A 23,792-nucleotide genomic window follows, 5' to 3' on the forward strand; every position below is an offset into this window, starting at 1 on the left:
CAGAAGCCACAGTGATGTTAAACATACACCACTGACAGAAAACATTACAGGTGAGTTTCAAAAACAATAACACTAATACAGGGTTAAAGTTTATGAAACTGATGAAAGATTTTATTACCTTTTAAAATACTAGTACTATTTGAAATACAAAACCTGAGAAACACAGAGGAAAGGCTGCTGAACACAGATGCACAGCAGGTGAGGAGGAGCTCGATGGAAATTAGCAAATAATGCTTGAACACAAATTTTGTTTTGCTGGAAAACTGAACAACCCAGCGCATTCAGGAGTTCGAGAACACAGAGCACACAGTCAACACTGAACTCGAGTCTTTACAGTGAGAAAACTCCCACTTTGGAACTAAAAGAACAAAAATGCTTGATTCATTATAATCTCCTTTATTTCCTTTATATTTCAAAATATCAGCTAAAGAGAATAAATATATCTATTTTTCTTTTTCTTTTAGCAACATAGTGCTTTTTTTTCAATATCTTTTAAAAGCCAGGTCAAGGCTCCAAAAGCCCAAAGGCGATATAAGGGTGGCGGCTCACAACAGTTTTTGTTTGCTACATGGATCATTTTATTTCAGCTGGGTGTTTTTCCTTTTGTTATATTTCTTTAAGAGTTCAAAATGTGTTAATTACATAAATAAAATGTAATTTTCTCTGTAGCACTTCATGGATTTCATAAGCAACACACCTTATTTGTTCACACAAAGCATAAAAGTAAAAAACAATATATACAGTGTTATCTTCATTTTAGATGTTAAAAAGTATTTGCGGCTCCCAGTGTTTTCTTTTGTGTAGAAACCGGGTCCAAATGGCTCTTTGGGTATTAAAAGATTGCTGACCCCTGGTCAAGACTTAATTAATTACTTTCTTGAGCCTTGCAATTAGACCCTTTTCACCAGCCTCAGCTTATAGATAATGCGAATCACTCAGGACTCGCTCACCTCCTCCCTCCTTGCTTACAGCTTCTTCTTCTTCTTGGCTGGCAACCAATGTTAAGGCGCATTACCGCCCCCTGGCTCACAGCTCAGTGGACATTTAGAAAAAAAAAAGTACACACACACACACATATATATATATATATATATATTTGAGACATTTAAGGAAAATAAAAATAAACAAAATAAATATTCCTTTTAGAAATTTTTTTGCTCTTTTTTGCTCTATAAAATAGTTGTTTTCTTATGGAATCACTCATCTTAGCAGTAGGATAGACATAAAAAAAGAGAAACAAATTAAGTTTGAGTGAAAATGTAAATTTTTTCCACTCTATGGTCAACTGACTTAGTGAATCAAATGACTCAAAGAACCCGATTCACTTTAGTGAGTGACTCATTAAAACTCGATTCAGTAAAAGGAATCGAATTTACCATCACAATTGCTCACTTGCTTTGCTCGACTGAGCGGACTTCCTGTTCAATAGGGTTATGGTTAGGGTTAGTTGTTTTTTGTTTTTTTTCAAAATAGAGGCGTTTCTAAAGTGCATTACTTGGAGCAACCACAGAGGATGCTGTAAACACATAATGAATAACAACTGACTGAGAATGATATTTTAGTGATACATTTTACAACTTTTAGTGATAACAGAACAGTGTCAATAATTAATTAATTACATGTGTCATAAATATTTATGTAATTAATTATTGCCACATTTAATTAATTCGTTATGGCAGTTCCATAAGATTCAAGAATTACATGATTTCTGTAAAATATATAAATATTATATATATAATAATAAACAGAAAGAAGTTGTGACAACAAAATCTCAGCAAGCTATCTACTGGAGTGGTAGGTCCCTGAACGTGTTCCACTTACATTTTGTTAATTTGGTGGAGGTGTGGACTTGTGGACATGTGGTGGACTCGGCCACTGTTTGCTGATATATCTTAAGGGGTGTCGCCAACTTGTAAACAGGTAACTGAACAACACATATGAAGCCATGTGGGAGGAATATTCCTGCTGTGGTCAGTCGTTCAGTGTAGGGGATGTCCTGTTTTCATCCTGTCTCCCACTTACAATTAGAGATGGGCAGTAACGCGTAATCCGATTACTTTTTTCAAGTAACGAGTAAAGTAAGGGATTACTATTGCAAAAACGGTAATTAGATTTCCGTTACTTTCCCGTAGGAACGCTGCGTTACTGCGTTACTAAAACTTTGATTTTTTGTGAGGATGTCTCATGACAGTGACGTAAGCAAGTGCGACGTTTGTGACAACAGCTGTGTGCAGATCAACAATGGATCATATATCGAGTGCTGCGAGAGTATGAGCATGCAGCGTTTAAAGTGTGGAAGTACTGACCTTACTTTGAGTTTGATTCCATAAAAAGTGACAAAAACATTTGTGTCCGTTGTGCGTGGGAAGAAAACTTCTTTTTACAGCGGAAAAAAAACCCCTAAACTTCCAAGCAAGCACCGAGTGCGCTACCACGTTATTGGAAATTCACAGAGAAACTCGCGGATTCTTTCACTGACCGCTGCGGCACACCTGCACCAGGGTAAACCTCCGCCTACCCCACTCCTGCTTTACAGGTGAAAATAGAGCAACAGGACTGCTGAGTCTTTAATTTTATTTATTTTCTGCTTTCGTTTTACTTGCATCTATTTGAAAGACTGAGTGTAAAAACAAAAACTATTTTATTTTATGTGCTGGAATGTGCAGAAAATAGGTTTAAATGTTCAACAAATTTCTTCAAGTCAGAGAATGTTGCATATAAATAAATTTTTGCTTGATGCATAAAGTTAAAACATTAAAACTAATAAAACAAGTTTTAAAAGGAGACTTTTCCATTTGATTACATTTTGTATGATGGATTATGCAGAAAAAGTAGAATTGGGCTAAAAGATCTATTGCTTTATCACCTATTCAGGTTGTAAATTGTGTTTTTAAAAAGTAACTAAGTAATTAATTACTTTTGAAAATAAGTAATCAGTAAAGTAACAGGATTACTTTTTGGGGGGAAGTAATCAGTAATTAGTTACTGATTACTTTTGTCAAGTAACTTGACCAACACTGCTTACAATCATACAGTTTTACAGTTTTAACCGTATTTCACGGCGGGGAGCACCACCGGCGTGTTCGTTAGAGCAGACCCAAAAACTGGAGGTTAAAGAATGGAAAACACAAACTTTGTACAAAAACCTCTTGTGTTTTTTTATTTTTAGCAGCCTCTTTTTTTTCTGCAAAATGATAACCAAGTTAGCCTTTTCTGTTGATACAACATAACTCCTTTGGTTGGAACCGGTGCTACACTGGCAGGGCTAGAGGCCAGGACTCCACTCTTCGGGTTCTTGGGGGATGTTGCTAACTCCATGTCCGATAACAGGCACCACATCCGCAGTAGATGAGCTCGGTGTGAGGTCTTGCAGCAAGCTATAAAATACGGTGCATTTTCTAGCTTTTACAAAAACGCTATGCATCACCAGGTGCTTCATCAGATGCTATGAAGGACAGCCAGACTTTTGAGTGCTTCGCCTTGGGCATTTTTAATCTTTAGCTCTCTGTTCGAGGGTGTTTTGGTACCATTCTTTATTCATGGCTGTGTTTTGGGGCAAAATTGTGAGCCCACTCCCTTGGATGAGAAGCAACCCCACACATGAATGGTCTCAGGTTGCTTTACTGTTGGCATGACACAGGACTAATGGTAGCGCTCACCTTTTCTTCTCTGCACAAGCCTTTTTCCAGATGCCCCAAACAATCGGAAAGAGGCTTCATCTGAGAATATGACTTTGCCCCAGTCCTCAGCAGTCCATTCACCATGTTTACATGATTTTTGATAAATTAAATCATGTTAACATGAAATGAACAGAAAAGGAAAATTTCTTTCTGACTTCTTTAGAAATATATATTTTTTGTTTTTTTTATTCTTAGATTTTTTCCAGCTCCAGTCCGTAAAGTTAATCTCCAACAAGTAGGACAAAGGATCACCTGAAGCTCAGACGGGATCAACCTGAGCTCACCTGGTCCACCAGCCCTTCAACCAGCATCACCAACAACAACACAACAGCCCATCAGACTGAGCAGCAGCTTTACAGCATCAGCAGTTCTCTGATACTTCCAAACAGTGACATGGATCTATATTACATCTGTGCAGTCAGCACTGGCAGAAACAGGAAGAGAGCAACCTTCAGAAAAAGAGATTATACATCCATCCATCCAGTGGAACATTTTAATCAGATGTTTACAGGAGATTAGATCTGAACTCTGTGGAGCCTGATCTCAAGGGTTTTAAGTCTGACACTGAAACCAGAGGATCTTTCTGTCTCTTCAGATTCACTGTGATCCAGTGATGGGAGTGATTTCAGCCCTGAGTGATCACGCTGATGTTTGCACAGAGCAGATAATGAAGTGAATGTTTGGGCACATTGGTAACAGTGAAACAGTTTATTAGTAACGTGGGATCGTTTGTGTTTGGAGTATGAACTGAGATTCCTGAAGCTCTTGTCACACTGGTCACAGCTGTAGTTTCCTTCCATGTGTGCACATTCATGAAAAATACGATTACCTGAATGTGAGAAGCTTTTGTCACAGTGTCTGCACTTGTATGGTTTCTCTCCTGTGTGGACTCGTTTGTGTGATTTAAGCCCACCTTTAGATGTGAAGGATGACCCACACTGATCACAGAGGTGCTTTTTAACCCCACTGTGAATCAGTTCATGGCGTTTTAACTCAGTTGGTGTGGTGAAGCTTCTCCCACATTCTTTGCAGTATTTCAGTTTGTCTCTACTGTGTCTACGTTGATGTCTTTTTAGGGAGGCTTGCCAACTGAAAGTTTTTCCACAGAGGTCACAACAAAAGTCTTTCCCACCACCACAGTGATGACAGGGTTGAGAACTGGATCCATCTGTGTCACTCTGCTTCTAAACAAAGACACAAAGACAGTGTAAGTCAGTCCTTCAACATTTTTATCCTGAACGTCGCCTGAAAGAAAGAGCATCTCTGCAGACGTCCAATTACATTTTACTGTTTCAGTTAACACAGATAAAGATAAAAATATAATTACATACCTCACAGTAGCTGCACTTGTAGAGTCTCTTTCTGGTATGGATCGGTTGGTGTTGTTTCAGGTGACGTGGAGATTTAAAAGTCTTCTCACAAAGGTCACATTCATAAGGTCGTTCCTCAGTGTGGGTAAACATGTGGCGTTGTAACTGCATGTTGGTTGTACACTGTCTGCCACACTGATCACAGCAGTACACATCATGTCCAGTGTGAATGCGTAGGTGTGTATTTCGGTTCCCTATCTGGCTGAAGGTTTTTCCACAAATCTCACAGCTGTGTGCCTTCATTCCAGAGTGGGTAACTAGATGCCTCTGTAAGTGGCTACTTTGAGTAAAAGCTCTGCCACACTGATCACAGCTGTACGCTTTAACTCCACTGTGGATGAGTTGGTGTTTTTTTAGGGAATCCTTCAAGGAAAAAGTCTTTCCACACAAGTCACAGCTGAACGGTTTCTCTCCAGTGTGGATGACCTGATGACGTTTTAGTGTAGACTTCTCAGCAAAATCCTTCCCACAATCATCACAGGTGTATGTTTTCTCTCCCTTTCTTCTGTGAGGTTTGTCGGCCTCCTGAGAGCACTGACTTCTTGCTCCATGTTGGTCCTGCAGTGACAGAGATACAAACAGAGGCAGTGAGTGAAATGCAGTCGTGGGACAAACTCAACCTTCAAACTCCCTCCATTAACACTAGTTTTAAACCTGAAGGTGGAGTGTGGCACCAAATACCTTAAAGGTCTCTGATCCCCACCTGCTGGTAGTAGAAACACATTACATCCAACCTGGTGCTAAAAACAAGTCATGACTGTTCAAACACTCTAAAATCATGGCCATTCAATTCAATTTATTTATATAGCGCCAAATCACAACAAAAGTCGCCTCAAGGCGCTTCATAGATACAGAGAAAAGCCCAACAATCATATGACCCCCTATGAGCAAGCACTTTGGCAACAGTGGGAACGAAAAACTCCCTTTTAACAGGAAAAACCCTCCGGCAGAACCAGGCTCAGGGAGGGGCGGCCATCTGCTGCGACCGGTTTGGGTGAGAGAAGGAAGACAGGATAAAAGACATGCTGTGGAAGAGAGACAGAGGTTAATAACAGATATGATTCAGTGCAGAGAGGTCTGTTAATACATAGTGAGCGAGAAAGGTGACTGGAAAGGAAAAACTCAGTGCATCATGGGAATCCCCCGGCAGCCTACATCTATTGCAGCATAACTAAGGGAGGATTCAGGGTCACCTGGTCCAGCCCTAACTATATGCTTTAGCAAAAAGGAAACTTTTAAGCCTAATCTTAAAAGTAGAGATAGTGTCTGTCTCCCGAATCCAAACTGGAAGCTGGTTCCACAGAAGAGGGGCCTGAAAACTGAAGGCTCTGCCTCCCATTCTACTTTTAAATACTCTAGGAAAAACAAGTAGGCCTGCAGAGCGGGAGCGAAGTGCTCTAATAGGGTGATATGGTACTACAAGGTCATTAAGATAAGATGGGGCCTGATTATTTAAGACCTTGTATGTGAGGAGCAGGATTTTGAATTCAATTCTGGATTTAACAGGAAGCCAATGAAGGGAAGCCAAAACAGGAGAAATATGCTCTCTCTTTCTAGTCCCTGTCAGTACTCTTGCTGCAGCATTTTGGATTAGCTGAAGGCTTTTCAGTGAGTTTTTGGACATCCTGATAATAATGAATTGCAGTAGTCCAGCCTGGAAGTAATAAATGCATGAACTAGCTTTTCAGCGTCACTCTGAGACAGGATATTTCTAATTTTAGAGATGTTGCGCAAATGGAAGAACGCAGTCTTACATATTTGTTTAATATGTGCGTTGAAGGACATATCCTGGTCAAAAATGACTCCAAGGTTCCTCACAGTGTTACTGGAGGCCAAGGTAATGCCATCCAGAGTAAGAATCTGGTTAGATACCATATTTCTAAGCTTTTCAGCGCCGAGTACAATGACCTCAGTTTTATCTGAATTAAGAAGCAGAAAGTTAGCGGCCATCCAGGTCTTAATGTCTTTAAGACATTCCTGCAGTTTAACTAATTGGTGTGTGTTATCTGGCTTCATGGACAGATAGAGCTGGGTGTCATCTGCATAGCAGTGAAAATGTATGCTATGTCTTCTAATGATGCTGCCTAGGGGAAGCATGTATAATGTAAACAGAATTGGTCCTAGCACTGAACCCTGTGGAACTCCATAATTAACCTCAGTGTGTGAAGAGGACTCTCCATTTACATGCACAAATTGGAGTCTATTAGACAGATATGATACAAACCATTGCAGTGCAGTACCTGTAATACCTACAGCATGTTCTAATCGCTCTAATAGGACATTATGGTCAACAGTATCGAATGCTGCACTAAGGTCAAGAAGGACAAGCACAGAGATGAGTCCACTGTCAGAGGCCATAAGAAGATCATTTGTAACCTTCACTAAAGCTGTTTCTGTGCTGTGATGAACTCTGAAACCTGACTGAAACTCTTCAAATAAACCATTCCTCTGCAGATGATCTGTTAGCTGTTTGACAACTACTCTTTCAAGGATTTCCCTCCCCCATCCCTCCTGCTGTACAAAAATATTAAGACTAGCATGCTAACACACTCAGAAAAGTAATAAATGTTTACCAGATCTATACTTTTTTTTATATTTCCGTTTGCTGTTTCCTATTAAATATTTTTATAGCGGTGCAACGAATCAAAAATAATTCATGACTGTTCAAACGTTTCACTGTAGAAAACATTGGATTCATTTTTGATTAAAGGCGATTAAATGTCATTCATTTTCAATCTATATTAATCGCATTTCAATTTGTATGAGCAAAAAAACTCAAATAAGGGAAACTATACACACTTAATGTGTTTACTGCCAGATATCGGGCTACCGTTGTGGTGCTTTGAACGTGTTTTTTGCAGTGATAAACCAATATTAAGTCTGTTCGAACAACAATAATACCAATAATAATAATATTATTAATAGTAATCAGAATAATAACAATAATAATAATAATAATGTACTTCCACAGCATGTCTTTTATCCTAAACGCTCTCTGCAGATGGCCCCGCCCCTCTGTTATTCTGCTGGACGTTTCATCCAGTTAAAAGGGAGTTTTTCCTTCCCACTGTCACCAATGTGCTTGCTCATAGGGGGTCATATGATTGTTGGGTTTTTCGTCTGTATGTATTATTGTAGGATCCACATTACAATATTGATTGATTGGTAATTTATTTCAACATGTGAACAATATACAAGTACATTTAGAAAAGAAAATGAGAAAAGAAAAGAAAATAAGGACCTTGGGGCAACTATTGTTGTGATTTGGTGCTGTATAAATAACACTGAATTGAATTGAAAATTTAATTAATAATTGCTTGTGACTTCTTAATGTTTGTAAACACAATTTAAAAATATATAATAATATATAACACAGTCATATAACAAGTTGGGAGTATGAGAGTTTTAGACGTGACTGATTATTTGGTGAAACTGTGATGTTTTCCTCACCTTCTGTGTTGAGCTCATTGTTTCCTCTGTAGTGACTCAGCTGAGTCCAGATGGCTGAAAATGTTCCTCTGCTTCTCCGTCAGACTCTTCTCCTCCTGCTGATCAGCTGGGACACAAAACAGATCTTTGTTAGGCTCCACACTGCACTGAAGAGTCAAAGTGTCTCATATGTTCATCTGACAACACAAAGTACAAATTTCACTCTGATTGCTTGTAGAAATCTTGTGAGAGGTGTTGTGCTGCAAAGTGAGGAGGTAAGGCTGTAAGAGCCTGAGAAGGTGTCCTGAATGAACCTCTAAAACCAGTTTTCAGCTAACAACTCTGCTTCAGTCTGGAAAACAGACGTCAAGGCGACAGGTCTGTAGTCATTCAGTCCTGTGATGGTGGGTTTCTTGGGAACAGGGATCTGTTGAAGATGCAAGTAAAGATGGGAGCCAGCTGTTCAGCACAGGTTTTGAGGCAGGAGGCTGAGACACCGTCTGGTCCGGGGGCTTTCCTGGGCTTCTGTTTCTGAAATATTTGGCTCACATCCTTAGTGTGTATTCTGAGTTTCAGGGAGGAGGAAAGGGGGGGTGAGAGGTGTGATGGAGGTCGTTGAGTCTGGATTGGAGAGGGTGGTGGTGGTCGTTGATATTTGCATAATGGCTGAAAAGAGCACCACTGAAGGAACAAAGGGCTGGGAGGTCAGTTATTTGAGCATTAATATGCAAAATCTGTGGTTTCAGTGCTTTCCTTCCTGCTTTGACTGCAGCTGTGTTTGACACAGGAAGAAATTATTACATTCTTCACGATTATACTTTATTCTTTTTGGGGGAGGTGCAGCTTTAAACTTTCACATGATTCAAGTCAACCCAACAAATCAATCTGAACGATCACAAGTGGGAAAAACTTCTGTAGACAAAATGAAATAAAACCCAACATTCAATCCACAACATGATTAAAAACATGATTCTCCCAAATCACCAAGAGCAGCACATTAACCACCACAATATATTTTTATTCTCTGTGCTTTCAAATATGAACACTGTTTACTTTCATCTCTGTTTCATTAGTTTTTGTTAACATCTTCCTGTGCATCACTTTACAGCAGCCAGACTCATTAAAATGACACTTTGTAGGAGTTCACTTCCTCTCATGTGTTCATCCACAGCAGCTGGACAATAAAGTTTATTGTGACTCTGATACTGCAGCAGATCGCTCTCATCAATTTCCTGTTATCACTTCAAATAGAAATCAGGCTGTAGAGGTTTGGTGCATGCAGGAAAACAGCTGCAGGGACAATGAAAAGACTTTTCTGCTCCAACTTCTCCCAGCATGCTGAGCTAATGATTAGTTGGTGTTTTTCTCCAAACACTCTCTCACTCTTTTCTCAACGTGTTCACAATAAACTGTGAACAGACACCGAGGAGAGCAGCAGAAGACCTCATTCAGGAGCTAAACTCAACATGAACTGAACTCACAGTAAAGTTAGCTCGGTGCTTACCTTTAGATGAGCCCACAAACCGAGAGAAACTCCGTGATGAAGCAGGAACTCTTTCCAAACACAGGAAACAGATCAGGGAGCAGAGACCCACGTGGTTCACGCTGATCTCAGCTACGATCCAGGAGACAAGGGTGGGCAGATCGATGCAGATATCGGTCCAAACAGTGGTTTCGTTTGTTTTATCATCCAAATTCACTCTTTTACTCGCTTTGGATGAAAAAATAGCTCCGTCTGTCATCCCGGAAGGCGCGTCGTCTTCTTTACATCGTTTATTGGCGGTTGTCAAACAACATAATGGTGCATTACCGCCACCAACTGGTGTGGAGTGTGAACTGGAACGTCGACCCTCAAATCCTCCCAAACAATTTTTTTTCTTATTAAAAAGTAGAAAGTAAAAAGTTATTACAATATACATAATTATCACGTTCGTACAATATAAATATTATATTGTACGAACGTGAAAGGTATATTGCTAGAACAATAAACTTTTCACGTTATAACATGATATAGCTCTATTTTTCTTTTGCCTGGGTGGCAGCTCTACGCTTACGTACTCAGATGAGCTTGCCTCATCCTACAAGTTGTGCCTCCATTTCTTGTGTCCAGATCACACGCTGCACTGCCGTGCTGCTCCACCTTTTCTCTTTCATTTCTGTGTTTGTGCATGCGCAGTGTGAGAGGCTGCGTTGAGGGGCGACAGGATTTCAAACAGGTTTGATTATCATGTGACCATACGATTGATGATTGTGAGCTGGTCGTGAGGTGTTAACTGCTTTTCGTTACCCCATGTATACGACACGATGCACACACGATTAAGGCTGATCTCCAAAACAGTTGCAACTGAAAAATTGGCTCAAAATGGGCCAAAAGTCGCACAGTGTATGGCCAGCTTTTGGAGGCTAGCTCCAAACAAACATCTTCAGCTTGGCAGTGTATACAGCGCTATAATCACCAGACCTAATTCTTTTGAAAACCTTACATCTTTCCACAGGTCTCCACTTCATCAGACATCAACTAGACACAGAGCTGGATGAGGTCAGCACAAACAGCGGCCTATTTGACGAAGATGGTGGATCCATGGGGTCAGGAAAGCCAGAAGCAGGGCTGGAGAGGTACCTTTCATGTCCATTCACTGGAGGTGTGGCTCTATTGCATGGCTTTCCTCGCATCAAGAAGCTGTCAATCAAAGTCAATACAGCTCTTCCTGCATCTGGAGCTTGTGAAGGACTTCTCAGTCATGCAGGACTCCTGTTCACTGCTAAACAGTCACAGCTTCACAGAAAGAATCTTGAGAGCAAACTGCTGCTGAAGCTTAACCATCACCTCACTGAGTGAAGAAATGGCACATTTTTGCTAAATATGCAGAAATAGAGGCACACCCATACAATTTATGGTAAACTGAGCTGACTTGTATGAACATATGTTGAAGATGCCTCGTTCTAATGTTTTCTCTGAGGCTGCTGTGCCATTTGGAGCAAAAATTAATATAAAGTTTACAGCATATCTTGTCACTGGAAATTATTTGCACTGTTTATATATTTATATTATTTACTGAAGGTATTGGTGAAAAAAGCTTTATGTTGTGAAAAACTAAAATCTGGAAATTAGAATTGTTGTGCCTTATTTTGTTGATGTTTTTACATATATTCCTTTTGAAAATGGTAACATTTGTATATTTATTTATTTTTGTTTGTCTGATAGCATTTATTTAAAAAATAAATCGGACATTTCAAACAGTTACTCGCTACTTGAGTAGTCTTTTCGCCAAGTACTTTTTTACTCTTACTTGAGTAACTTTTTTGACGACTACTTTTCACTTTTACTTGAGTAATAATATTTTAAAGTAATGCTACTCTTACTTGAGTACAATTTTTGGATACTCGATCCAGCTCTGATTGTTCCTGGTTTCTGTTCTCTTCCTGCGGCTCACCTCACCTATTCTCATGTTTCCATGTCTCAGTGTTGAGACTGCGTCTCTGTGTCTGTCTTGTATTTCCTCTTTTACTTTGACAGTCTGTGTCTTGTATCATGTCTTCAGCTCTGCTCCCCGCCTCGTCACGTCTGATTAATCAAAGCTGTGTTTCCACCTGTTCTCCATCCTCTCATTGTCCTCTTTGTGTATATTTGCTGTATTTCCTTCTGCTCCCTGTCGGATCGTCTGTTTGTCATCCCAGTGTTTCACTCTGCATTTCCTCCTCAGTGTTTGTCTCATGCTCCTTGTTCCTGGTTGTCAGGTTTTTGCTATGTTCTCCATGTTTCACTTGATCCTTTGTTTAGCTGTTTCCAGTTCAGGTTTTCCTTCATCTGTTATTATTTTTTCCATGTAATTCTCAACACAGTAATAATATGTTGAGTTTAATGAGTATGGTTTACTTTAGATGTTTTTCATATATGTTTTTGACCCTAAACTAAAAACATTTTCTATGACAGCTTTGAACGTTGTTCCTGATATTCTCAGATCTTCCCCGCTGGTTCTTTCTTGTCAACGAATATTTTTTTTTCCAATATTCCCAAACTGCACTGATAGAAACTTGAAAAGACTTAAACAACAAAACCAAAGAAGCTGGAATTGAACTAGCAGCTGAAATAATTTTCTCTCTCGACTCATCAGAACAGGAACTTTCATAGATGGAAAACCTGCTTTAGATTTGTGTTTGGAAGTCATCTGACTAACACACACTAATCTGCACTACACAATGCCTTTGAATGGGTGTTTTCATGTATCAGACTCTATTGTTCACACTCTAGATTTATGACACAGTACAGAACAAAACACAGTTAAAGGGATGGAGGAACTTTTTCTGTTTTACATTGGGATTAAAGTTTCAGTTATTTGATATCTAATATGTCATTTTTATCTGAGGTAGACGTCTCTGGCTGGACACAGACTGTGATGATCAGCTTTACGGTACAGTGCAGCTTTTCCTACACAATATACAAAATACTTCTCAAATCACATCTCATGGTTATATTATGTTTGCTGCTTATGTTGATTATGAGTTTAATATCCAGCTGTTGCACTAAATGAAAAAACACTTAAAATGAGCAGTGTTACAATTTATGAAGCTGATCAAAGATTTTATTACTAAAACATGCAGGAGTGGTTTTTAACTTAAAGGAGCCATAATAAGTTATGATACATTAATACAATATGCATAAGAGGGCAAACCATGTTTCATTCATACATCATTCTACCAGTAATCTAGTTCATCAGTTTGTAGCTTCACATAACAAAAGTAATTTTTGTTACAGGTTTTTCAATCACGTTTGTTTTTGTGTGAAAACGAACTACACGTACCAGACCTTTCTTATCTGGAAAAGTTGTTATAATTTTTAAGAATACCCAAGACCCTCGAGGTTTTTACATTGGGATCTAACCATGACAACATCTCCAGGCACAAAACAACTTTTCCTTTTTATCCATTTCTGTCATTCTTGTAGCAATGGTAAATATTCTCAAATCCACAGTTTCCAGAGAGGTCTGAAATGTACTGGATTTGTTCCCACCTTATTCTAGGAGTAAAATGTCTTTTTTTGTCAAATGGTCCTGGAGGGGGAGCTGGTTTTCACTTCATGACAAGCAATAACTTTGTGATGTTGCATTAAACATGAGTCAGTATCTAAAAAGTAATCCCTTCAAGGTGCATGGCTCTGCTTGTCATGCAAGTGAACACTACTACATACCGTTTTACAATACTGCGCAGTACTGTTGGCTGGGTTTTCCTCCATACAGTTTACAGAACAAACATTTTGCTATGACCCTTTGCACAGCTGAAACTCCATTTGTTATCCAAAATCTGGGAAACATGCTCTTTGGCCAGTCCTCTAGAAGATCCTATTTCATTTTTCTCTCAGTTTAAATGGAAACTTTTGAATCAGAATTTTAATGTTAGCTGGCATGCTTAACTCCTCCAAACACTGCGGTTCCTTCGTAGCATTGCAACACTATGCATAGATATAGACAATATAGATGTCATTGTCTTGGTTCTGGGTCATTTGACGCAGTGTTTTGAGTTTGTTGTGTATTTGGTGTCTGGTCCCCAACCTTTTTTGCGCCACGGACCAGTTTATTGTCAAAAAATATTTTCCCAGACCGGGAAAGCAGCCTCCTCCTGAAAATGCGCCAACAACATTGAGAGTAACAATCTCCTCTCTGCCCCTTAATGCTCTCTGGTCATTATCGTAAGATGTAAATATTTGAAATTTATTCATAACACACGGGAGAAGTTGCAGGGAAACCGAGTTAACGATAAAAACCCTGAAAACAATAAATTTCATGCCCGAGCCTCAACTTTCGCGACCTGGTACGAAACAAATGACGGACTGCTGGTCTAAGCTCACATCCATCATGGACAACACCTCCTACCTCTGCATGAGACGGTACAAGCACTGAGCAGCTCGTTCAGCAGTAGACTTTTACACCCACAGTGTAGGAAGGAGCGTTACTGCAGGTCATTCTTACCAGCAGCTGTCAGACTCTAACCAGGGGTGCACATAACTTTTTTAGTGAGCTACTCAGGTGAGTCCCAGGAGACGGTTTTTAGTACGCATTGAAAACGCTCTATTGCAGATATGCTACAAGTCACTGTTATCACTTGTAGCCAGTTACATTATAATGGCTGGCAGGTGGTCTTCATGCCTCCATGTATTAAGAGACTTACCCTGTTTTACAAAGGGGAGCCCATTTTCTTCACGCAGCTTCTTCAGTGTAGCATTTTTGTTTTTTGCTCCACTTTTTTTTTGCAAATAAAACTGCAGCAGCTTGACCACACAGCGATTAAACGTCTCACATTAAGGAACCTTGTGATCAACTGATTTTAAGCAATTCTCCAGTGTGTGTGCTGTGCACAGAATGTGCACAAGGGAGTCTCCAACTGTAGCGAGTTACCGGAGTTTTGGCACAACGCCATTGAAGATATCCACGTTGATAGCAGCCTCGTTTGTGCACGCAGCGACCAACGTTGTTGTCCAGTCATCCAAGCCTGTGTCCTCAGGAAGTCTCACAAGTCCATCCCTACGCGGTGTGGTCAGCACCCAGTTCAATCAGTCCAAGAGAGTCAGAGGTAAACTCTCCATTGCTGGACAGACACAATGTAAATGATTTCCTGCTCGACGACCACAGATCCATCGGAAAGCATCCCCCAAAATTCGGCAGACTGCAATTTGGCTCCTAACTCCCAGCTGATGGTGTGATGGTGTGATGCTCTGAACGATCTGTGCCCCCTTCACGTGAATAATATGCACGTCTGACATTTACTCCTAGCCACTACAATAATAATATTCTCAGAATATAAATGTGGACATTTCTTCTCAGCTTGCTTGTTTATTAGCAATGACTTGCACTACATTCCAGTGCACTCATTGTTAGCTTCAAGCCACGGCACTTTGGAGCCAATTTTCTGAAAAAAGTCTTTTCTTCGGCTCTGGTGTTGGTGTTTATTAGGTGGTGGCGAAACACCAAAGAAGCTGCAGCAACACGTGTCAGGTTGAATGAGATGGTCAAGTACGCAAAGGCGCTTGGTAACATAATTGTCAATACGCATTTGTAATTTTTGTCACACATGCGCACCTGAGTAGCAGTTAGGTGCATCCGTGTCTATAACACAGTTTAACATGGTTATCTTATTCATCACCTGTTTAATTTTTCTCAGTACACAAGAAGAACATGTTCATTCACAGCTGCCTCATCACATTTTTACATCTGAACTCTGTGGAGCCTGATCTCAAGGGTTTTAAGTCTGACCCTCAAACCAGAAGAGGATCTTTCTGTCTCTTTAGATTCACTGTGATGGGAGTGATTTCAGCCCTGAGTGATCACGCTGATGTTTGTACAGAGCAGACAATGAGGTGAATGTGTTGGCACATTGGTAACAGTGAAACAGTTTATTAGTAACGTGGGATCGTTTGTGTTCAGAGTATGAACTGAGATTCCTGAAGCTCTTGTCACACTGGTCACAGCTGTAGTTTCCTTCCATGTGTGCATGTTCATGAAGGTTACGATTGCCTGATTGTGAGAAGGTTTTGTCACAGTGTCTGCACTTGTATGGTTTCTCTCCTGTGTGGACTCGTTTGTGTCTTTTACGGTCACTTGCAGTGGTGAAGGGTGACCCACACTGATCACAGGCGTGCTTTTTAACCCCACTGTGAATCAGTTCATGCTCTTTTAAATCCACTAATCTGGTGAAGCTTCTCCCACATTCTTTGCAGTATTTCAGTTTGTCTCCAGTGTGTTTACGTTGATGCACTTTCAGGGTGTCTTGTCGACTGAAAGTTTTTCCACAAAGGTCACAACGAAAGTCTTTCCCACCACCACAGTGATGACAGGGTTGAGAACTGGATCCATCTGTGTCGCTCTGCTTTTAAACAAAGACACAAAGACAGTGTAAGTCAGTCCTTCACCATTTTTATCCTGAACGTTGCCTGAAATAAAAAAGCATCTCTGCAGACGTCCAATTACATTTTACTGTTTCAGTTAACACACTCAGTTTACTGGGCTGCAATAACTACAATACTACCACCATAATACTACAGTAAAACTTATTTAATATTACATTAACATCTGAGTTACACTAAAGTACTACTATGTTGATATTTGCAGGTTACCAACACAGTGCTAAACTACTAATGTAACACTACAGTAATACTAATTTAATACTGCATTAAGAACACTGTAACTGTGCAGTTATAACACTCAGCTGACTGAGACACAAGACAAACACTACTACGCCCATGACACTGCAATTATAATAATACATAATTATAAAACTTTGTTAACCATAAGAGAAGATTACTGAAAGTTTTGGATTTGTGCTTATTTTCATTTGTGTTTTATTTAATTCCATGTACTCCTGACAGAGGAATCAGGCTCTGTAAACAAAAGGCCATTTATGCTGAAATAATAATAATATCATTATATACCAGGAAACTGCCTGAACATTAAATAACACCATCATATTAATTTTCACCACTTTTAGTTTTTCATGATCGTGTAAACAAAAATCATAACTGAAATGAAAATCTGAATAATCACTAAGAGCTGCTTTTCCATACAGTAGTATTGCTAACATGCTAACACAGTTTAATGAGCAGAGTTGTTCCAAACAGTCAGGCTAAAGCGACAAGATAAAAATATAAATACATACCTCACAGTAACTGCACTTGTAGAGTCTCTTTCTGGTGTGGATCTGTTGGTGTCGTCTCAGGTAACGTGGAGCTTTAAAAGTCTTCTCACACAGGTCACATTTATAAGGTCTCTCCTCAGTGTGGGTAAACATGTGTTGTTGTAACTGCCTGTTGGTTGTACACTGTCTGCCACACTGATCACAGCAGTACACATCATGTCTGGTGTGAATGCGTAGGTGTATATTTCGGCTCTCTATGTGGTTGAACATTTTTCCACAAATCTCACAGCTGTATGCCTTAATTCCAGAGTGGGTAACTAGATGATTCTGTAAGCTGATTCTTTGAGTAAAAGCTCTGCCACACTGATCACAGCTGTACGCTTTAACTCCACTGTGTATGAGTTTGTGTGTTCTTAGGGAACTTTTCCAGGAAAAAGACTTTCCACACAAATCACAGCTGAACGGTTTCTCTCCAGTGTGGATGACCTGATGCTGTTTTAGTGTAGACTTCACAGTAAAACCCATCCCACACTCGTCACAGCTGTATGGTTTCTCTCTCTTTCTTCTGTGAGGTTTGTCGGCCTCCTGAGAGCGCTGACTTCTTGCTCCATGTTGGTCCTGCAGTGATAGAGATACAAACAGAGGCAGTGAGTGAAATGCAGTCGTTGAACAAACTCAACGTTCAAACTCCCTCCATTAACACTAGTTTTAAACCTGAAGGTGGAGTGTGGCACCAAACACCTTAAAGGTCTCTTATCCCCACCTGCTGGTAGTTCTAACACATTACATCCAACCTGGTGTTAAAAATAATTCATGACTGTTCAAACGCTCTAAAATCCTGCCCATCCCTCCTGCTGTAGACTAATAGTAATGCTAGCATGCTAACACAGTCAGAGTAGTAAGGTCCACACTGTTTTATATATTTTTTATAATTTTCTAATTTATTAAACGATAATAAATCAAAAGTATCAGTTACTAGCTTGTTTCAGTGAAGGAAAATGTCACAGTCTGATTGTAACCTAAGGAATTTTTTACTTTTACTCCCTACATATACATACATATATATATATATATATATATATATATATATATATATATATATATATATATATATATATATATACACACATACATATATATATATATATACACATATATATATATATATATATATATATATACATACATATATACATACACATACATATATATATATATATATATATATATATATATATATATATACACATATACACACATATATATATATATATATACACACACACATATATATATACACACACATATATACACACATATATATATATACACACATATATACACACATATATATATATATATTGTATATATTGTATATTGTAATTGTAATCCTTACGATTATAAAACAGGCTTTTTAGTTTTGTTTTAAGGCATTTGAGGGTAGGGCTGTGCAGTATGACCAAAGTCTCATATCCCCATATAATACACTTATCGTTTCAACAACGATATAGATCACAACATTTTGCATTTTCTGTAGATTCTGTGAATCTCAATTTAGGCATTTCCATAGAAAGTTAAAAGGTGAGGATAGTTTACATAATACTTCCTCAATATTTAGCCATGGTAGATCAGAATGTTCATGTATCCAGGGAGAAAGAATCCTTGCTTGTATTGAAAGAACATAATTTTCTATGTTTGGCACTGCCCAACCGCCCAGAACTTTCGGTAACTGTAGTGTCTCCAATTTAATTTTGGGTTTTTCTCCTCCTTCCTGTTAAAAGGGAGTTTTTCCTTCCCACTGTCGCCAAAGTGCTTGCTCATAGGAGGTCATATGATTGTTGGGTTTTTCTCTGTATGTATTATTGTAGGATCCGCATTACAAAACAAAGCACCTTGAGGCGACTGTTGTTGTGATTTGGTGCTGTATAAGTAACACTGAATTGAAAATGTAATTAATACTACTACTAATAATAAAGACTAATAATTGCTTGTGACTTCTTAATGTTTGTAAACATAAATTAAAAATACATAATATATAATAATATACAACACAGTTATATAACAGGTTGGGAGCATCAGAGTTTTAGACGTGACTGATTATTTGGTGAAACTGTGATATTTTCCTCACCTTCTGTGTTGAGCTCATTGTTTCCTCTGTAGTGACTCAGCTGAGTCCAGATGGCTGAAAATGTTCCTCTGCTGCTCCGTCAGACTCTTCTCCTCCTGCTGATCAGCTGGGACACAAAACAGATCTTTGTTAGGCTCCAAACTGCACTGAAGAGTCAAAGTCTCTCATATGTTCATCTGACAACACAAAGTACAAATTTCACTCTGATTGCTTGTAGAAATCTTGTGAGACGTGTTGTGCTGCAAAGTGAGGAAACTCTCTCACTCACTTATACTTCAGGAGGAACTTTGTGACATTGGCTCTAATATTCTAAGCAGCCCTTTACTATGACAGGGCCAGAAAGTCCTATTTGAAGGTTTGGGAGAAGGACCATGTTAAAGGTGGATTGGGGTTTATACACTTTGTTCTGATACAGGTAAGGCTGTAAGAGCCTGAGAAGGTGTCCTGAATGAACCTCTAAAACCCGTTTTCAGCTAACGACTCTGCTTCAGTCTGGAAAACAGCAACTACAAGTTTAAAGACTCCATCAACAATTCACACCCAGCAACAGCCTGAACAGCTCCTCCTGTGGTTTCCACAAACAGGGACAAACCTGTTACTCCCCCACCCAACACTTTCCACACCTTCAGCCCCCCAGTTCCACCCCCCACCCCAACCATTCATAATAACAGGGCCCACACCTGATCACCACTTCACAAGTCTCTCCAGCCCCCATGGTGCCACTCTCCAAACTCCACCATTCCCCAAAGTTTGATTCTGTTCATCTAGACGTAGCTTTTGCAGTAGGAGAAACGTTTCGTCACTCATCCAAGTGACTTCTTCAGTTTCAGCTGACTGCAGGTTTCCCTAATCTTCAACAGTGCATTTACATAATGACTGAAACGAGCACCACTGAAGGAACAATGGGCTGGGAGGTCAGTTATTGACCATTAATATGGAAATTCTCATGAACATTGATCAACAACCACTGATCGTTTACAGCGACTCCCCAACTCTTTGTGAATGGTACTCATGGCCATTGATCAGCGATCTTTGATTAATTAGCTTTGATCAGTGGTTTCAGTGCTTTCCTTCCTGCTTTGACTGCAGCTGTGTTTGACACATGAAGACATTATTACATTCTTCACGATTATACTTTATTCTTTTTGGGGGAAGTGCAGCTTTAAACCTTCACATGATTCAAGTCAACCCAACAAATCAATCCGAACGATCACAAGTGGGAAAAACTTCTGTAGATTAAATGAAATAAAACCCAACATTCAATCCACAACATGATTAAAAACATGATTCTCCCAAATCACTAAGAGCTGCACATTAACCACCACAATATATTTTTATTCTCTGTGCTTTCAAATATGAACACTGTTTACTTTCATCTCTGTTTCATTAGTTTTTGTTGACATCTTCCTGTGCATCACTTTACAGCAGCCAGACTCATTAAAATGACACTTCACACTCTCCTGCACATTAACCACCACAATCATTAAAATGAGACTTTGTAGGAGTTCACTTCCTCTCATGTGTTCATCCACAGCAGCTGGACAATAAAGTTTATTGTGACCCTGATACTGCAGCAGATCGCTCTCATCAATTTCCTGTTATCACTTCAAATAGAAATGAGGCTGTAGAGGTTTGGTGCATGCAGGAAAACAGCTGCAGGGACAATGAAAAGACTTTTCTGCTCCAACTTCTCCCAACATGCTGAGCTAATGATTAGTTGGTGTTTTTCTCCAAACACTCTCTCACTCTTCTCTCAACGTGTTCACAATAAACTGTGAACAGACACCGAGGAGAGCAGCAGAAGACCTCATTCAGGAGCTAAACTCAACATGAACTGAACTCACAGTAAAGTTAGCTCGGTGCTTACCTTTAGATGAGCCCACAAACCGAGAGAAACTCCGTGATGAAGCTGGAACTCTTTCCAAACACAGGAAACAGATCGTGGGCTCACGCGTGGTTCACGCTGATCTCAGCTACGATCCAGGAAACAAGGGTGGGCAGATCGATGCAGATATCGATCCAAACGTTGGTACTAGTTTATTCTCTTTGAATGGAAAAACAGCTCTCTGTGCAAACACCTCCTCTCGTAGAGCGTCCTCACTTTGCTCCGCCCCTTTTTCTTCTTCTTCTTCTTCCTAGAAATTGTATTTGTGGTTGCCAAACAACAAAATGGTGAATTACCGCCACCAACTGGTGTGGAATTTGAACTGGAACGTCGACCAGCAACAATTTACTCTCTTTTAAAAGCTGGAATAAGGCCTGATCACTTTCACTTCTTGAGTCCTTTTGCAGTAAATCAATAAGATCCAGTTTCATTTTTATGTTACTGAGGTTTTGGATCAGTTACCTTCTCACAGTGTAATATAACATGTTCTATAGTTTTCTTTTCTCTTTTTTGAATGATTTGAATGGAGGTTATAATCCACCATCACTGAACTGAAATTAATCTCTTAATAGGAGGTAATTTTTTCTTAGTGGTTATTGTCATGGTCCTGGGTCCTTAGACCCAGAGTCTTGTGTTTAATATTGGTATCATCTTGTGTTTTGGGTTAATTCTTGTTTTCTTGTTCTTGGGGTTTTTGTGTTTAGTGTTTTCTATACCTACCCATGTCCTCCCCCAGTTTGTGTTTTTGAGTTTTTCTGTTTTACTTTGAAGGTCTCGGTCAAGGTTCGTGTTATGTTCAGCTGTACATCCCTCCTGTGTGTCTTTCTGATTACCTTTTGTGTCTAGCTCTGCTTGTCGTTGGTTCGTCTGTGTATCACTGTGTCTCTAACCCAAACATTCTCCGTGCGGTTTTCCCGTGTTCGTATGATTTCAGGTTTGTTTACTACTTTTCCCCAGTTTAGGTTATGTTTCAGTCTTGTCCTCACGTTTGTTGTTTTCCCCTCCTGCACTAAAACTCACTCGCATCTCTGCGTTGATCTGCATCTTTGGTCTTTCCTTACAACACCACACGACTGCTGCCACAGCGGTGACAATTATATTCATTTCACTTCAATTTTGATTTTATTTTTTCTTAATGCATGTATGTATTTCCTTTTATATATAGCACAAATTTACAATAGGAGTTTCCAAGGTGTGTTATTGCAGGCTAAAGGTCATTTTCAATTTTGTAAAAATTTTGCTCTATAAAATAGTTGTTTTCTTTTAGAATCACTCATTTTAGCAGTAGGATACACATAAAAAGAGAAAATGTAAATTTTTTCCACTCTATGGTCAACTGACTTAGTGAATCAAATGACTCAAAGAACCCGATTCACTTTGGTGCGTGAATCATTAAAACTCGATTCAGTAAAAAGAATCAAATTTACCATCACTATGGCTGTATCCCAATTCAGGGTCTGCAGCCTTAAAGGCTGCATTTTAAGGCCGATTACGTCATAGTGGTGCGCCGAAGGCTGTCCCAATTCAAAGGCTGCTCGAAATGCGGCCCTCAAATGCGTCCTTCATTTCCCTGAATTTTAAGGCTGTGGCGGTGTAGACTTCGTGGTCCAACATATCCCACAATTCATAGCGCGGCAGTCGGTGTGGATAATTTTGCCGCAGACGGCAGAAGCGGAGTGGCCGAAGAGTAAACTGTGAAAAGTAAGTACTGACTATTATGTCACTTATTTATGTGAAAATGTTTAATAATGAGGAACATTAAAACTTTACTGTTGGCCACATGTCTGCAAAGTTATTTGCCATTAGCGATGTTTGTACGTTCAGCTTTTACTTGCTTTTACTGCACATCATCTGTGAGGCTTTGCACCCCTGATGATCCACCAGGACAAACTCAGCAGTGTGTGAGGAAGAGGAGGAGGAAGAGCCAGCAGCAGCTGACAGATGGAGAGAATAGACAGACTGTTCCCTGTTTGTGAAGGACTGCTAGAAAAGTTTAAAATAACTAATTGTCTGTCCTGAATCAGTCTCATTAGATAATGTTCAAATAATTTTATCATCCCAGTGTTTTCAGTGTGGGAGAAAGTACTCAGGGCCTTCAGGTTACACACTATGAAAGGCAGCAACAAGTTTAATGTTCAGAAACCTAAAGTATGTATCAGCAGCAGAATGGAGCTAAAAATAAATGTTTCAGTTCTATGAAGCTTTGAGTATTTTGGATCAGTAGCACTGCTGTGTTTGTTGCATCATATTGCTGTAATTGTTTATATGCTTTATATATTCTGAGGTAAGTTGATCTATAGTGTTACATCATATTCTATAAGGATGTTATGTGTTTGTATACTTTCTGCCCAGTTTGACCCATTTAGCAGAAGTCAGCCTGTTTAAGGCTTTGATATCTATTCTGTATGACTTAAAGCAGTTATGACATGGTCTGATTTTCTCACCCAATAAAGGAATATTTAAATATATCAGTCTACTCTTCATTCTATCAGAAACAGTTATCACAGCTCGTACATTTGCTTTTTCCACACATATATGTAAGCATTGAGCCAAATGTAATAATGTAATAATGCCAACATACTGAAGGAACAATATTTGTCTCTTATATATAATACATCTATATATACACTGTCACAGATACTTGTCTTTGAGTGAAGATTTAAGGTGATAGGACA

The 23,792-nt window shown here is 39.3% G+C and overlaps 1 protein-coding gene across 1 annotated transcript in view; it reads right to left on the minus strand.

The window, feature by feature from the left end:
- Nucleotides 1–23,792, minus strand: part of LOC148101563 (uncharacterized) — a 35,740-nt gene that overhangs the window by 6,207 nt on the left and 5,741 nt on the right. Inside the window, exons 3-5 of the mRNA XM_087845526.1 lie at nucleotides 17,126–17,722; nucleotides 5,012–5,608; nucleotides 4,246–4,864 (exon numbers count right to left, since the gene is read on the minus strand). Coding sequence (XP_087701652.1) covers nucleotides 4,246–4,864; nucleotides 5,012–5,608; nucleotides 17,126–17,722 — 1,813 coding nt within the window. The remainder of the gene's footprint in view (nucleotides 1–4,245; nucleotides 4,865–5,011; nucleotides 5,609–17,125; nucleotides 17,723–23,792) is intronic.

The sequence above is a fragment of the Neolamprologus brichardi genome, chromosome 9 (genome assembly GCF_056152115.1).
Source record: "Neolamprologus brichardi isolate AB-2024 chromosome 9, ASM5615211v1, whole genome shotgun sequence".
NCBI classification, from domain to species: domain Eukaryota; kingdom Metazoa; phylum Chordata; class Actinopteri; order Cichliformes; family Cichlidae; genus Neolamprologus; species Neolamprologus brichardi.